Source organism: Vanacampus margaritifer, chromosome 2, assembly GCF_051991255.1.
Source record: "Vanacampus margaritifer isolate UIUO_Vmar chromosome 2, RoL_Vmar_1.0, whole genome shotgun sequence".
Classification (NCBI taxonomy): Eukaryota; Metazoa; Chordata; class Actinopteri; order Syngnathiformes; family Syngnathidae; genus Vanacampus; species Vanacampus margaritifer.
In genome coordinates, this window is record NC_135433.1 from 21,135,940 (window position 1) to 21,153,050 (window position 17,111).

The following is a 17,111-nucleotide window of genomic DNA, read 5'->3' on the forward strand; positions in this document are numbered from 1 at the left end:
TGCACAGGGGGGTTAAAATGTCATTTTAATAACACAGAGATATTAGAGCTCGCAAACCTCGCAAGCACTTTTGTTCTGGTTCACCGTTGCTTGATTTATCTGCCGGATATATATTGAACACGCCGCCAATGCAATGGATGTACACTTGTGAAAACTTATGACGGAGCTGTTGTCTAACGCCCTTGACTGCCGACACTGTTTGAAATATTAAAGTTAAACCTTTAACTGCAATTTCCCTGTGAATGACAGTGAGGATGTTTTGAGGATATGTCAGATTCCTTACTGGCTTTCATGCTATTATTGCACCGCATATCCTAAGCCATTAAAAAGACGAGTAGAGAATGTGTGTGCTTTGACGCGGTTCACACTTCCATTGAGCCCGGGCGGGGTGGGAAACCTCTCGTCTTCCGTGCCTTTTATACGATGTGGTCACACATGATTTTCAAGTGGAATTCATCTAAAATGGGGATTAATCAGACGTGAGGAAAATGACGACATTTATAGCGAGGAAATCATGTCCGGGTGTCGTGTCAAAACAATCACGTATTCTTCTTCCCCTTCTTCTGAGCTCGGAGGACTGTTGAAGGTGATCCGAGGAGATCCGCCGCAAATGAAAATAAGGGCCGACGGCGTCACTTGCATGCAAAATGGAACTTTGCTGCATACAGTATGTAGTGCATGCAAATTTGTCAGTGTAATGTCTTTTTTTATATATTAATTCTGGTACACAGATAGGCGAAGTGAGGTTGAGTCATGCTCAGGAGAGCAGATGAGTTGAAATTCTCACGACGGTAGCTCCGCTCTTAGAACGTTCCAAGTGCCAGTTGGCTGGAAGTCCTCTGTGCATAGTAAAGATAGAGCTACATTGCTAATTAATCCCAAAACACACAGGAGGACGTGTCCATGAGAGCTAAAATAAAAAGACTAAAAAAAAAGGTAACGATCGCCAAGATAAGCCCGTTTGAGAAGGCCCAAACCACTCCAAGCCTTGTGTGAAGCTTAAAATAACTTCATGAATCTACCACTATTTTCCAATGAGTGGATTTTAATTCACTTGGACAGTGAAGTGATTCTACCGTCATTAGCAGTATTTGTTTTATAAGTTCTGAAATGTAAGGCTTTTTATTTGTACCCACCAATAAAATACTTATAATATAAACCGGTCTATTCTGGAGTTATTCAGCTTTTGTTTTCCCTATTGGCAATGAAGGAAAAAAAGAAACATTCTCTATAAACTGTCTATAACATAACCTTCATACCATCATTGCAAAAATATAGATGTAATGAAAAATGCTTTTGGAAGTATTCTCATTTTTGTGGACTCCAGGTCAGGTCAATTCTAGAATGAAATCATTTAGGGAATGATGATTGCTGTCAAATGTCAAAACGAGTGAAATTTGACCTGAACGAAAGGGTTAAGGACCTGTCATCACTATACTCTCGCCGTAACACCAGTTTAACCCAGAAACACAATCCGTGTGATAAGCACTCTCATCATGCCTTGACGAGTCGGCATTCTATTCCATGCAGTTTTACTTATCACAGGCGTCACGAGCAGGTGTTGGCGCCTCAAATTTACGAGTTTTTTTTTAAGAGCGCCAATGTCAAATGGTTGCAAACATCTGTAACCCATCGTAATTCCGCGTCCGTTAAGTGCACATTGGCCCGGGTGTCGGCAGGCGTGGAGATGTGCGTGAAAATGCATTATTCACAAACAAGCCGTAATGTGGTCTGCATAAATTATCTTCATTGGTGACTCATACGAGAGCATAACTTCTTCTCCTTGATGCTGCAATCCGCTGACCTGCTCGTACCGAGCATTTAAACAAAAGACGCTCAAAAATCCTCCCTTTCCTGAATGCATCATGATAGTACAGCTAACCCTTTGGTGAATAGTGAAAATCCATAAGTGACTGACACCCACACAAGACTGCTGCCTATACAGGTAGATGCCAAACAATGGCGGCAAAGCACTATTTTTGTGAGACATGGCTTTGGCCCGAGCAAAAAAAAAAAATTGAATAGATACGTTTTTCAGTGAATAATGGCAGATTAGGTCCTTCTATTGGAATGTTTTCATACAAAATAAGCGAAAGAAAAAGCACAAATTCTACCTAGCAACAGGTGACCCATGACACTTATACCTTGAATGACAAACAGTGGGTCCTCAAATTAGGGCGGTATCGACATATGAGATTTCGTGTTACAAAAAGCGCACAAAGAATTATTTGGTGCAGAATGTGAAATCGGCACGCTTAGTAATGGCCGTACCTAATTTTTATATTTGATTGGCATAAACATGCTTACAATGCAAGTACTTACAACAATTAGGACTTTACTACTTGTATACAAATTACTGTTACTTTGCCACTGCACAAAATAGAACTCCACCATACACCAAGGACCGCAGAACCTGGTATACCGGTACATATTTTATTTTTCCGCCTATAAAGGGTTATGCTTAACATTATGTTAACTTGAACAATACGTGCAGAGCCAAGACAGATTTGTACTTAAATGGAGGCCTGTAAATGGATTTATTTGATGAGCGCTAAAAGTCACATGTATTTATGTAAGCGTGTCATGTTCTCTGCGTAATGAGCCTCTCTTCATGCGCCCAAAGAAAAACGCTGCTTTCAACAGAGGCTAAATGTGCAGCCAAAAGCATGTCAGAGCAGGAAGACCAAACAGATGCTTGGGCATCCGCAGCAGCAATCTAGCTTTATTCAGGAAACAAATATAAATAAATAAAAACAAGCCATTCTCGACAGCTCATTGACTCCATTTGCAAAAAAAAAAAACAAAAAAAGTTGAATTCCCACGGTCCGACATCATCATTAAAGCCTAAGCGGCGTCCGAGTGAGCCGTGACCGACTGACCACGGGTGAACCTTCAAATTGATTTCCCCCCCACTCTTCACTGGCAAACACGCCGATGATGTACAGGCTTCTTTTCTGGCTAATAAAGCTGCAGTCAGGGGGAATGTCAGTAGCAGCGGCGGCAGCGAGGCTGATGAAAGGCAGCGTAAACACACGCGCACATACTCAGACACACACAAACACACTCGAGTCAGAAAAGCATTGGCCCAACTTTAGAAAATACTGTACAGGATGTCAAATACTTTAATAACTTGAAGATCATGTGGAGGATTTTGTCAAGAGGGTTGCTATCGAGGCAAAAGTTTATACTTTAAAGGGATGCTTGACTCAATCAGCCATTTATCAATAAGAAGGTAATATTTTGTTTGTAATTAATGTGAGAAGGTTTTTTTTCTTCACAAACACATATCCACTGTAAAACTTTTTAAAGCACATTTTGCCTCTTGTTGTTGCCTGAAAATGACATCACGTGTCCTCAGGGATCCGTTTGCTAACGTCACATGACCAAACCCAGAAAACAGGTGAGCCTTGATTGGTCGTTACCTGAGCTCTGTGCACCTGCGAAGTCATTTTCAGTCAAAAACAAGTGGGAAATGCGTTTTTTAAAGTATTAATTGTTTATGAAAAATAATGAAGTTATTTTTTTAGGAAAATATTAACTTTTTTTTGCTGAAAATGGCTAAATGAATGTATCCTTTAAAGGTGACATGGTATGCTTTTATTTGCCCGCAATTTAAGATCATTTTAGTTGAAGTGACACTCTCTTGTCAACATACACAAAGGATAAAGAATAACAGGACACTTAATATCCTCCCATACTCAATTTCAAATCACTCAGTTTTGAGGTGGCAGTTCTGTCTCTTGAGTACATCTTTTGATATGCTGCTGAATGGTGGTGGAGTTGGGTGTTGTGATGAAGCAAACAGCTACTCAGTCTTGCCAACTTTGCAACTTTTCCAACCTCTGTCGCGACTGTTTCGCAAAAAGCAAATCTAGCAAATTTGTGTGGTGCACTTTGAGACTTGGGGAGATTTGGAGACTGATGTTTACCTTTGCACATCCAGACTGCAAATGAATGCCGTTTTGGGAAAAACTGCAATTGAGTGATTTTGCCATGGTGCTACCTTGAGATAACAGTTTAATTTGTTCCGTGACTGCACTTGTAACTCAAACTCTTGTATATCTCAAATCCTCTTTCCCACTGAAATCAATGGAAATGCCACTAATCTGTTCCAACAGTTACAGTCTTCCCAAAAAACAACCAACTTTTTTTTGGTGTGTGGGGGGGTTAATGCAATAAATAATACTTTATAATATTGGACTTTATTAAAACATACAGTAATCGCACAATTAAATAGAAGGTTTTATTTTCCTTCTAGTGTGTGCACCATGGCCACATGAGGGCAGTATAACACCAACATAAGGACGTACATGGACCTGGTCACAGCATTTCAGTAAGCTACCGTAATAGTTCTTCTTCGCAGAGGATAAAGATTTTTTTCCTGTGAGTATTGTCATGCATGTGCAATCATTTGTGTTTCAGATGTCAATGGCTATTGACATCCCTATTAATATCCTGTCTGTGCTATTTTGAGTTATTTGTTAAAATTAGCCTAAAGGGACATTCGTAAGATAATCTATGTGGTTGTTTTAAATACACAAGGTGCAATTCTCTTTGTTTGATGTTTAGTTTGACAATACCCTTCAATTGGGAGTGACAATAAACAGCTTGAAGTCTCATTTTGTCGAATTGGTCACCATCTGCCAAACTGCTGCTTGTACATCCCCATAAAGATTTGATTGTATTTTCCCAAATGGACGCACTATTTCATCACTAAGCCGCTGAATTACACTTTGTCAATTAGTCTAGTAGCTCCGCGCTTGTGGTGCATGCAGCAGACATATCACCAATTATAAATACGATACATTGTCATGACGTAATTTTGTGGTGGAAGTGCCGAAAGGGTTGCGCATAGACAGATTTTCAGCAATAGGCAGATCCCAAAAGATGTACTTGCTGGTTTCATTTCACAACTTTGAATCAATGTAACAGGAGCAATGCTTTATATATGGCTGAGACATTATGAGGCAAAAAAAAAAATCTTTACTTACTATACAACTTACAGTACAATGGCATCTGTATTTGTTAAGAACGCTTTATTATATAGATTTTTTTTGTAGTTTTAAGCAACCTAACTTTTTCCAAATGTCATGCAAATGCATAGACTTATGTCGGCTTATCTGTGTGCGCGGTGCAGTTCAAGTTCATCATACTGTGTGTCTTTCTGCATAATATCAGAGTCAGCAACTACACAAGACTTGCAGTAAACATAACAAAGCTCACTTTATTTCAAAGGAGATGCCGATTCCTTATAAATAAAAAAAAAAGCTTCCTTTCTTGACTGTGTTGGACAAAAAAAGCACAAAAGAAACCATGTTGGCTTCCTTTTACTGTTTTGCAGAGATTCCATCACACCACATTGATGACCCCAAAACGGTAACATGCAGTATCAGGGTCAGGGCTACAGTAGGAGTCTATTTCTAGCCATCGACACTCGTGTACCACAGAGGACTAATTATCCAGTGTCCAAAATTGTTGAGCTATGTTGCAGGTATATCATGTATGGTGCAGCCTCCACTAATGTCTCCCTTAGGGCTAATTACTGGAGTGTATTTTAACTCCTTGTACCTTTTCCATGGGTCAGGAATACTGTATGAAATGTCAAAGCAGAAGTAGACCCAGTACCCTTAAAAGTACCGTATTCACTCATGTACGTGAAATTCTTTATAACTTTTCCCAGCCACGAATGTTCCCAAATTGTTGAAGTCAAGTGTCAAAGATGAATTTTTTTGTCAAAGTGCCACACTATTGATGAGATATTGTACCTCAGAAGGTGTAATCTACAATAATACGCATCTTTGGGCTAATTACTCGGATCCAAGCTAACTTTGTGCAGGACCAAAATGGGCGAGGCACAGAATGTTCCTAGAGTGTAAAAATATGATCAGACATTGTACCCTTACACTAATATATCCCTTCAGGCTGATTATTGCACTCCACATTAACTTGGTTCTGACAGTATGTTCTCAAAGTACTTTTATAACAATCAAGAGTTTTAAACTAGCACTCGTTCACAATAGCACCCTGGTCACCAGACATCGTACCCCTCCAAGGCACAGCCTACACTCATGTATCCCTTAGGGATAATTATTTCACTATTTTGATTCCAAGCTGGTACGGGCTTCTCTCAAGTTGTAGAAGCCAAGTGTCAGATCAGAAATTGTTCAGGGTCCCACCCTAGCGGCAGACATCGTACCCCTTAAATACAATCTAAAGATAACTCATTTTTATGCAAAGCAGGTCAAAGTATGTCCACCAAGTCCAGAAGGTCAAGTGTCAAAGTAGAGCTTTTCAAGAACCAAGACATTGCACACCTAAATGTAAAATCTACACTTTGATTGCGCTCCAATGGTAACTTTGTCCCGATAGTATGTTACGAAAGTGTAATGGTTCAGGGTACCACCCTGGTGGCAAGACATTGTGACATAAATGTACTTCCTTAAGTGTTTATTATTATATTATGTGTCTTCAATGTTACTCTTTGTAACAGTTCCAAGCAAAGCAGGTACAAGTATGTCCTCGAGTGAGAGAAGGAAAAAAAAGCTACATGTCAAAGGAGGGCTGCTTGCTTGTTTGGGGTTCCACATTTGTCACATGACATTGTCCCTCTCAAGGTAGTCTAAACAAATGGACCCCACGCTTTTACTTCAAGGTAACCGTTTGGACCATTTCGACTCTAATGTACACCATGATGAGCCATTTAGGGTATTACTCAGGTGGTAAGCCATCGTAGCCTCAATAGTCTGGGGTACGACTCACCTATACCAGTCCAGACCCTTCTCGTAGTTCCTGTCGAAGAAGTGCGGCTCGTTCCCGACGGCCCGGACGTCCGGGTGCACCCTGAGCGCCTCCAGCAGTGCTCGGGTGCCCCCTTTCTTCACCCCGATGATGATGGCTTGGGGCAGCTTCTTCTCACCGTAATCCGAGGTGCAATTGACCCGCAGGTCGTCCTCCATGGCCGCCCGGAGGCGGGTGGGCTCGGTGGCGGACGCCCGCTGGGTCCCGGTATAGGCATGGTCCTCGCCCTCCTCCCGGTCCACGATGGAAACCACCGTGCTCTTATGGCCAAACTGAGCCTTGGCAAAGCCCGACGAGGTGGAATAAAGTTGCTCCCTCACCAGCGTGGTCTCCTCGGTGCCGGCCGACCGTGCCTGGTAGGCAAAGTTGTCCTGCAGCGGGAACTGTAGTGAGTTGTAGCAGCTCATCAAGCTGTAGAACAAGTAAGTGACAGACAGGGAGAGGGTGAACATGAACAAGATCTTCCGGGGCACTTTAGAGGCGACAGTGCCGGACCAGAATGCCATCTCTGACAGCGGGGGTCCTCTCAGGGAAGTGGCCAGACATGTTTCCACTGCAGGTCTTGCATGGACAAAAAAAAAAGAGGAAATCAGCAAGAATCAGTCCCTGCTGCAGCTCCTGCTGTTTAAAAAAAGAAAGAGAGGCGTGAAGCTGGACCAAGCCGAGCCAAACACACCGAATTGCATATTTATAAGAGGAGAGACAGAGGGGGGATCGTTAAAATTCCGAGTCCCTCCCTTCTTCCCCCCCCCCCCCCTCCTCTCTCTTTTGAGGATCGATTAGATGATGCTTGACAGACAATGTCAGAATTTATCGGAGCCAACTTGCGAGGTCCCGGTGGTTGCTGGCGTCCTTCCAAATGAGAGCGTGGACGCACGCACGCAAAGAAATAAAGAGAAAGAGAGAGAGAGAGTGAAGAAGTGATGCTGGTCAAGTGCGCATCTCATCCGTCCACCTCCGAACAGCTGATCCACACAATAATCTCATCATAGCAATCCTTCCTCCAGCAGCGGCCGTAAGAAGATCTTTGCCACTTGGGGGTGGGGCGGGGGGGGGGGGACAAAACAAAACAAAAAAAAGTCAAAAGGAGGTGCGGAACACATCCACTCTTTCCCGCCGCCAAGGCATCTGTGGACGCGAGCGCAGTCCGCCGCGTAAGATCACTCACTCGCTCCTCGCTCCTCACTCACACGCGTGTTAACACACGCCTTCATTTTTTAGTTGAAGGAGGGGGATCACACCCCGAGTACCCCTTGCTGCTCCCATGACGTCAATTTCATTAAAATCACCCACACACCCCTCAATAAAAGTCCAGATTTGATTCTTCTTATTTAAAAAATTTTTTTTTTTAAAGCTCCTTCACATTGTTGTGCACAAAAGCTCGTGTCTGCACCCTGCTGGTGTCCCATTGAAGCACTTGAATGCATTGACAGCAACCATGCATGCATGGGGAGCAACAGTTCTGCATGCGCTCCATGCACACCGTGTTTATTGCAAGAACTTAGGAGGTATATACAGTTGTGCTTGAAAGCTTATGAGCGTACTGCATGGTGAGACAAAAGCTTAATGCCCATACAATCTAAAATACTGTGGTAATTGTTTTGACATTTTCAAAGGTTGAAGTTGACATGAGTAGGGATGTGCGTGTGAATGTTGGTGACGATTCATAGCATTTTTGTGCCAATAAGTGGCGTTTAGCTTTTGTACATTTGCAGTTGTGTTCAAACGTTTACATATCCCAAAAGGTATGTAAACTTATAAGCACAACTGTATAGGAAAGAATTGAGCATTAAAATAGCACTTAAAAATGCTTACATACTTAGTTGTGACTTGTCCGTCTCTCACAGCAACTTTCTTTTATTTCAACAGCCAGTGCAAAAAAAAACTTTGAAAAGGAACCATAACGCACAATCATCATTATCACCAGCAGCAGCAGCATCAATTCATGATTAAATACTTAAAACAAAAACCTTTGAAGCTCATCAAAAGAATGCCAAGAATGTGCAAAAAAAGTAATCGGTGTAAAGGGTCATTCATGTATTCATTTTATTATTTTCATCTTCTTTTTGTTAAGTACATAACTCCAAATGTGTTCGATAGTTGTCATAGTTGGCGGCATAGTTTTGATGCCTTTAGTGAGAATCTACAATTTTTTTTTATTCTTGTTAACATAAAAGTGTGGGGGGGATGGTAAACTAATAGAAATGTGGCTGCATCATTTAGTCATTGATACAGTAAGTTTATAATAATTCATAAAATTAAATTAAAAATTGAAAAGATAGATGTATTGTACTGTAAAAAAACAAGTGTGATATTGATGTCTTGAGGTCGTTTTTCTGCCACTAGATGGCATCATTGCATTTGTAAGACATTGGTGACAGCTCAGTGCATTTTCTTTCATATTAAGAGCTATCTAATCTTTGACATGAAGTAACTTGTGAAATTCTGCACATTTTTAAAAATGTAAAATACAGCTTTACCCCAGACTCCACAAATATATGCATTATTATTAAATTTATTACTGCTTAATTTTGACTTGGACGTGTCTGCTGCGTTGTGATTAGAATTCCCCCAGTACAGGCTTTTTAAGTAAGGGGCGGTCATTAATCGCCCAAAAAATAGTAGCGTTAAAAGAACTATAAGGTAACTAAAAATTAACTCACTAACATATATATATATATATATATATATATATATATATATATATATATATTAGTGCTGTCAAAGTTAAAGCGTGAAACTGATTAATTAATCACAAAAAATTATCGCATTAATCATAAATTAACGCAGATTAATTCATTATTAATTTTGACCATAGATTATCCTTTAGCGTGACAGCGGATGACTACGTTTAATTTAGCACAGGTTGTGTTTTAGCAATAAACAGAATTGCATGCATTAAAGTAAAGCATATAATAAATGTTTGCGTATCACATTCAGAAGATTTGTTCATGTCAAAATATTGGGGTCATTTTTTCTATTTTAAATTCTGCAAGTAATTAACTGATTAGAAAAAGAGGAGGATGAGCGTGTAGCAGATCAAAAAATGTTGAAGACGTCCTCATAACATTAAATGTCAAATAGATGAACACATAACCAGTGCTCTTCAAATTTGGCGGGAAAAAAAATGTTGATTAAAAAGCCTTTTTTTATTAAGCGATTAATCGTGATTAATTAAAATTCTAAGATGTGATTAATCTGATTTAAAAAAAATATAATTTGACAGCTCTAATATATATATATATATATATATATATATATATATGAGTGTGTGTGTGTTCTGATGCTAACCTGTCAAACCTCTGCTGAGTGGAATCTTCCGTCCAACCAATGCTAACGACTGTTTTAACCAGGGGCAGTGTGTTTGAGTGCCATGAGGGCCTTGAAGAAGTCACAGAAATATGCAGATAGGTGTGAGTAGCTGAATTGTACAGAACAGCTGGCTGACTTGCAAAACGGGGCCAGCTAGGCTTTAAAAGAGAGTATAAATGAGCTACAATTCTTGATTCTTTGAATATTTTGACATCACAGACTTGTTATTAAGATTGACTATGACCATTTTAAATAGTGAAAACTAGGGAAAATCGATAGTTGCACTGATTTGAGTAGGTAGTAGTTTACCACAATGTATTTTTTCATTCAGCTCTTGTAGTGAATGTTATTGGATGATTATTGTGTTTAAACTTGCCAAGGTGCAATGGCTCAAAGCATGTCTCTTTGTTTATGGCGCTGTTGCTGTCTACATTCATAAGTAGACCCATGTGAGCCTCTTTTATTGTGAGTCACATACTGAACATTAACATTCACCTCAAGACAACATCTTATTAGAAGATAAATTATCAATATTACACTTGGAATGATTAACTGGTCTCCACTTTGTTATCTCTAGCTTGGACTGTTTTCAGTCAAACCACCATGGAGCAACAATCCATTTGTTCTGTTTTGTTCTAGTTCTAGTTCCTCCATCTGCTGGATCTGAATGGTCACTGTCCCACATGATCCCCAATGCAAGTGGATTGTAACAGGCAAAAAGGGAGATTCTTGTTCCCGCATCTTAATAATGATAATAATAATGACGCATTGGATTTACATAGCATTTTTTTAGACACTCAAAGATGCTTTATAATGGAATGGATACATTATTCATGCATTCACACATTCAGACTGTGGTGGCTTGCGCGGCTCGATTATGGAAGGGAAAAAAAATGAAGATTATTTTGATAATAATTGAAATCACGATTATTCAAAACGACTATTTTTTTGTTCAAAACAAGAAAATGTTTAAACATTTGAAAATATTAAGACAAATAAAATTATTTAAAACACTATAATTATGTAAGTTCCTTTTGGACCAAACAGAATTCATAATGATATATATTATTTATGTTCGCAAAAATTTGAAGTTGGGGTGCATCGTGTGCAGTATGGCTTGTGGGGTGCAAGCTAGTTTTGACAATTGTGTGTGGTGAAATAACTCATGTGGGCGTGCCTCAAAACAACTCAAAATTAATATTATTAGGGCTGCAGCTATCGAATATTTTGGTATTCCGATATCCTACAGAAAATTCTAGCGAATAATCGGGTATTTGGATAGAAATAAAAAATATACCTATATATACTTTCTTGGTTAAAGAACAATTATAAATACAGACGGCAAAAAACACATTTGCATGTAATAATTAACAACCAACTGGTTTTCATTTTTAGAAAATCAACTTTTTTTCTTTTTTTTTACTTAAACTGTGCTTGTCAGCAAACTATTTTTCTCTGAAACAGTGAGATTTTAGACAAATCCCTCCCCATAGATTTTGGTCAATGGAACTAAAGTGACGTCAGACCCACAATAGCGATTTTGTCGGCTAAATAAATAGCACATTTGAGTAAGCCTGGTTTGTTAATAAGTGATCAGTAGGAACGGCAAATTAATCCGGCTGTTAGTATCAAAGTGTGCGCAGTCCATCGATCCATTTTCTGATCCGTTAATCCTCACAAAGGTCGCGGGCGCGCTGGAGCCTACCCCAGCTGTCTAGTACGGACTGTAGTATTTATGCCTTTGAAAAGTAATCAGATGGCTGGAGCACTTTACCGCTGCCAGCTAGCGAGGCTAGCTTGCTGCTGGTAGCTCGCGAGGCTAGCTTGCTGCTGGTAGCTCGCTGTTAGCTAGCAGTCGCCGCTAAACGCTGGCAACAGGCGCCGTACAATACAATGTCAACATAATTATGTCTTAGCACTCTTAACTGGACCTTGAACGTGACTTCAGGACTTTGTCTTACTGACGTCTGTCAGGTTAATTTTGAAATTGGTTTTCTCTCAGCGTTAGCCCTGTGTACTGTTGTGCATACTGCCATTAGCTTGACTACGATTATCTCAGAGGGTATCCGAGGCAGAAATGACCAGGACTCGTTGCAGCCCTACCATTAATAATCGTTTTTGTATGATTATGCCAATTTTGTAATCGTGGAGGATAATAATCAAAATCGTAATTGATTATCGATTAATTGCACAGCCCTAGCGGTACTCAAGTAGCCACAGCTGCCCTGGGGCAGGCTGAGGGAAGCGTGGCTGCCAGTGTACTCCTACGGCCCCTCCGATCACCACCAAACATTCGCACCTTCCATACACCAGTTTCAGTAGCACTGGAGACAATGTGTGTGAAGTGCCTTGCCCAAGGACACAACGACATGTGATTTCGGGAGAGCGGGGATCAAACAGCCGACAGACCTCGCCAATTGTCTCCTGGCAATTTCAATTGCACCACTAATTTTATTTTGAGTCAATTTTTTTAAAATCAATAAACAAAAATAATATAGGCTGCTACACTAATATGTGAGTGCATTTAAATTGTAAGTGCAATTTTGATTAAATAGAAAACCTTGACCAATATTTTTGAACATTCAAAAATGTATTACAGAAAATGTATTTTTAAAATTAAACTTCATAAAGTTCATATTAAATATGGACCAGACCAATAAGAAATTACATCAAGTAGATTTAAAAACAAACAAACATACATACAAACAAAAATTAAATAAGCTATTAGTTAATATTTGAGTTCAACTAAATGTAAATAAATCAGGTATACGTGTATTTCAGTAAATTGAATGCATTTGATTAAATTAAATTAAATGCACTCCAGAAATACAATATGCATGTTTGATTAGGCCCTAGTAAAAATAAAATATAAATATACATTTCATTTTAAAAAATAGCCCTAAAAAATAAGAAAACAAAATATTTGAGTAAAAAAGAACTAAAATATCGATATATTTCAAGTCCTTTTGTAGAACTATATGGCAAACATTCATCATTAATGTCTTTGCTTATTGTAAAAGCCACCGCAAACTTGAAAATCACTTTTTCTTTATTCTCGACTTGTTCCAAGTAAAGAGGCCAACCACTGCCTGTGTTCCACTTGGGGACAAAGCTTGCCTGTCGGTGGAGGTACGGAGGTTAAACACTGCCCGCCATCCCACACAACACCTGCCAAGACTTGGCTATGAGGCGACGCGGGGATGAGGTGGGGGCGCCACATGCCACAACCCCCAAAGACTGTGAGACAATTCTTGTCAAAAACCCTCTCAAGTGGACCTGCACAATTTCTCGCGCTGTCACGGCAAAATACGTCAGACTGCTGGCACTTTGGCAACACATTCGCAGGCGAGGTGCAGCGCTGCCACCTTGATTTTCGGCTCTCCTCGCAGAAAAAACAGCCCCGCTGGTGAACTCTGTCTTGTGCGGAGTCTGTGGCGGGGGTGAGATAAGCATCTCGAAGCATCCCGTGTTACTTTCCTCTACCTCAGTGTAATTGAAGCGTGCAGCTCTGTTTAAAGCTGACAGCAGCAGTTATGGCCTATCAGCCAGCTATTTGACAGAGGATGTCTGCTAATAGAGTGAGGCAGAGGGATGGGATCATGATTTTCTCATCACACCCAAGAGAAATGGATGACATGCGAACCCTTTTACAGGAGGTATCAAATGAACTTATTGATCACTTGTATACAAATACAGTGGTGCCTTCAGATAACTTAATTTTGCGTTGACTTGTGAGCAAACATTTGAGATGGTGCAATAAAATCAGCTCACTTCATAACAAGCAGCAGTTTGGCAAATTGTCAACAATTCTCCAAAAAGAAAAATGGTGGACATCCAAATGTTTAAAATTTTTTAAGCGAATTTAGTGAAAATGCACAAAACCAACATGCGACTATCCCCGTTTCCATTTTTTACTGTTTTGCGAATACTGAGAGGAGAGACTGCATCCGGAAATGACAGAAAACACTCGGCGGACTGTCACTGTAATTAATTAGTTGCTACTGCCTGGAGCTGTACATGTTGGCTGGCTAGTCTTGTCCTCCACACGCGGGCAGTCTAAAAAAGCTTCACGGACAGGTAGAGGAAATGGCGACCGGTATTTACTGTTTGCAACATACTCGGATTGCTGAAGGAGCGAAAGTTTGAGCTGAGAGTCCAGCGGCATGCTTTGCGCTGTAGCTTCTTGCTAGCTAGCCCGCTAGCCTACAACCATAATGTGAGTTACACCTTCCAAACAAATCTTCCTCCCACCAATTCACTATTTGAACATCATACACAACATATGTACACGGCTAAACTTGTGACTGGGATAAAAGTTCATTTTGCAGTTGATGTCACGCATCAGCCTCATCCTCATTGGATGACTCTATCTATCTACCTATCTATCTATCTATCTATCTATGATCGATCGGTCTGTCTGAACTGTGAGGTGTGGTTGTTTTGAGTGACAGTTCGAAAACAGCATATGGCCATATGGTCAATCAATCAACCTATTCATAGCCTACATGCTTTTTAATTACACAAGGATTTTTCCTATTTGTAGGGTTACTATCACCCGCAAATAGCACATTGTTTGGAATATATATTGTGGTGATGTTTATTTTTATTTTGTCTTCATGAGCATACTCGGTATTGGAGTAATCCAAAAGTAATCAAGTTACATTACTTAAATATTATGATACTTGGATTACGTTACTAACTACATTTTTTAGCAGGTAACTTGTAACTGTAACGGAATACATTTTAAAAGTAACCCTCCCAACACTGATCGCATGGACATCGGGCCAGTGCCTCTTGATTGGCAGACCAAGGTGGTGGCCTGAGGATGTGTTCCAACTATAGAGGGATTACACTCCTCCTATTCAAGGGTGCTGGAGAGGAGGGTTCGTCGGGAAGTCAAAACTCGGATTCAGGAAGAGCAGTGTTGTTTTCCACGGCCGTGGAACAGCGGACCAGCTCTACACCTTCGGCAGGATCCTCGAGGGTGCATGGGAATTCGCCCAACCAGTCCACATGTGCTTTGTGGACTTGGAAAGGGCGTTTGACTGTGTCCCCTATGGGGTCCTGTGGGGGGTTCTTTGGGAGTACGGGGCACCGAGCCCCCTGATAAGGGCTTTTCGGTGCCTGTACGACCGGTGTCAGAGTTTTGTCTGCATTGCCGGAGTTGTTTCCAGTGAGAGTTGGACTCCGCCAAGGTTGCCCTTTGTCACCGATTCTGTTCATAACTTTGATGGACAGAATTTCTAGGCATTGAGACGGTTCAGTTTGGTGGCCTATTTTGCATCTCTGCTTTTTGCGGATGATGTGGTGCTGTTGGCTTCTTCAAGCCGTGATCTTCAACTCTCGCTGGAGCAATTCACAGCCAAGTGTAAAGCGGTTTCACAACTTTCAAAGAGTGCCCTCTCTGGTTCGGGGATGAGATCCAGCCCCAAGTGGAGGAGTTCAAGTATCTTGGGGTCTTGTTCACGAGTGAGGGCAGGTTGGAGCGGGAGATCGACAGGCGGATCGGTGCAGCGTCTGCAGTGATGCGGACTCTGTATCGGTCCGTTGTGGTGAAGAAGGAGCTAAGTCAAAAGGCGAAGATCCTGCATCCATCCATCCATCTTCTTAACCGCTTGTCCTCACAAGGGGCGCGGGGGGCGCTGGAGCCTCTCCCAGCTGGCTTTGGGCAGTAGGCGGGGTACACCCTGAACTGGTTGCCAGCCAATCGCAGATCCTGCATACAAGCGGCCGAAATGAGTTTCCTCCTCAGGGTGTCCAGGCTCTCCCTTAGAGATAGGGTGAGAAGCTCGGCCATCCGCGAGGGACTCAGAGTCGAACCGCTGCTCCTCGGCATTGAAAGGAAACAGAGGTGGCTCAGGCATCTGGTTCAGATGCCTCCTGGACACCTTCTTAGAGCGGTGTTCCGGTTATCCCACCAGTGGCAGGCCCAAGGGATGACTCAGGACACGCTGGAGAGACTACGTCTCTCGGCTGGCCTGGCAACGCCTTGGGATCCCGTCGGAGGAGCTGGGTGAAGTGGCTGGGGAGAGGGAAGTCTGGGTTTCCCTGCTAAATCTGCTGACCCCGCGACCCAACCCCGGATTAAGCGGTAGATAATGGATGGATGGATGTAATTTTCAATGGGAAGAAAGAATGTGAGATCCAATGCAAGTGCTATCAAAAATTAGTAATGAAGAAATACTACCAATACCTGGATTACCCCATAAGACATCGTCTGCGATAAATGGGAGATTTTTTTTTTGCAATGGTTTTCAATTGGATCTCAATGAATTGTTCAGGTGTGCCTAATGAAGTGTCCTCTGCAAAATATGATTTAATTAGAGTTGCTCCGTGTTTAAGAATGCAGGATGGTAGTCTACACGTTGTACAGTATTATTGTAATCATTCTACAATTCGCTGCTGTTGTTGTTGCTGTTTTCGTAGTTGTGATACGCGCATGCGCTCGCCTTTTCGAATGTCACCCCGGTGACTCACCCTGTGACACACTGCCACGACCACCGCACATCCGCCCCGCACCGTCCAAGACACGTCGATGGCGAGGTGCGGTGATAGATTCCGTCCTTTCCGTCGATCAATAATCCCGCTTCCCCGCAGTGTTGACCGGCCTGCCACGCGGGCCGCTAATTAGATGATAAAAGTGATGGATGTGTATTAAATTCAGTTGCCAAGCGCCTTCAAGCCGACTCCTTTGGGCTTTGTCCCAGTTCCTGTTGACCTTTTGAATCCCAACTTTATAATCGGACGCGGATGCCCGTTGACTGCTGAGCTGATCGGGATGCAGCAATTAGTCCGAACTGGGAAGTTGTACAGGCGAATGTGGCTATTGGACAAAAAACACTCACACTCATTGATAAATTGCTATATTGATAATGATAATAATTTATTTTTTAACTGTCACTTATAGACAAATACAGTATTTGCTCTTCTACATTTCTCTTCTCACTGCGCTCCAAAGCAGCCAGCCAGAAAACAACCCAAATGGATTTTCAACGTGTAAG

General features: G+C 41.4%; 1 protein-coding gene across 1 annotated transcript in view; it reads right to left on the reverse strand.

The window, feature by feature from the left end:
- hs3st4 (heparan sulfate (glucosamine) 3-O-sulfotransferase 4) overlaps positions 1-7,831 on the reverse strand; it is a 108,338-nt gene extending 100,507 nt beyond the window's left edge. Inside the window, exon 1 of the mRNA XM_077559610.1 lies at positions 6,760-7,831. Within this exon, the coding sequence (XP_077415736.1) occupies positions 6,760-7,304 (545 nt within the window). The 5' untranslated portion in view covers positions 7,305-7,831. The remainder of the gene's footprint in view (positions 1-6,759) is intronic.
- Between the last annotated feature and the right edge of the window lie 9,280 nt (positions 7,832-17,111).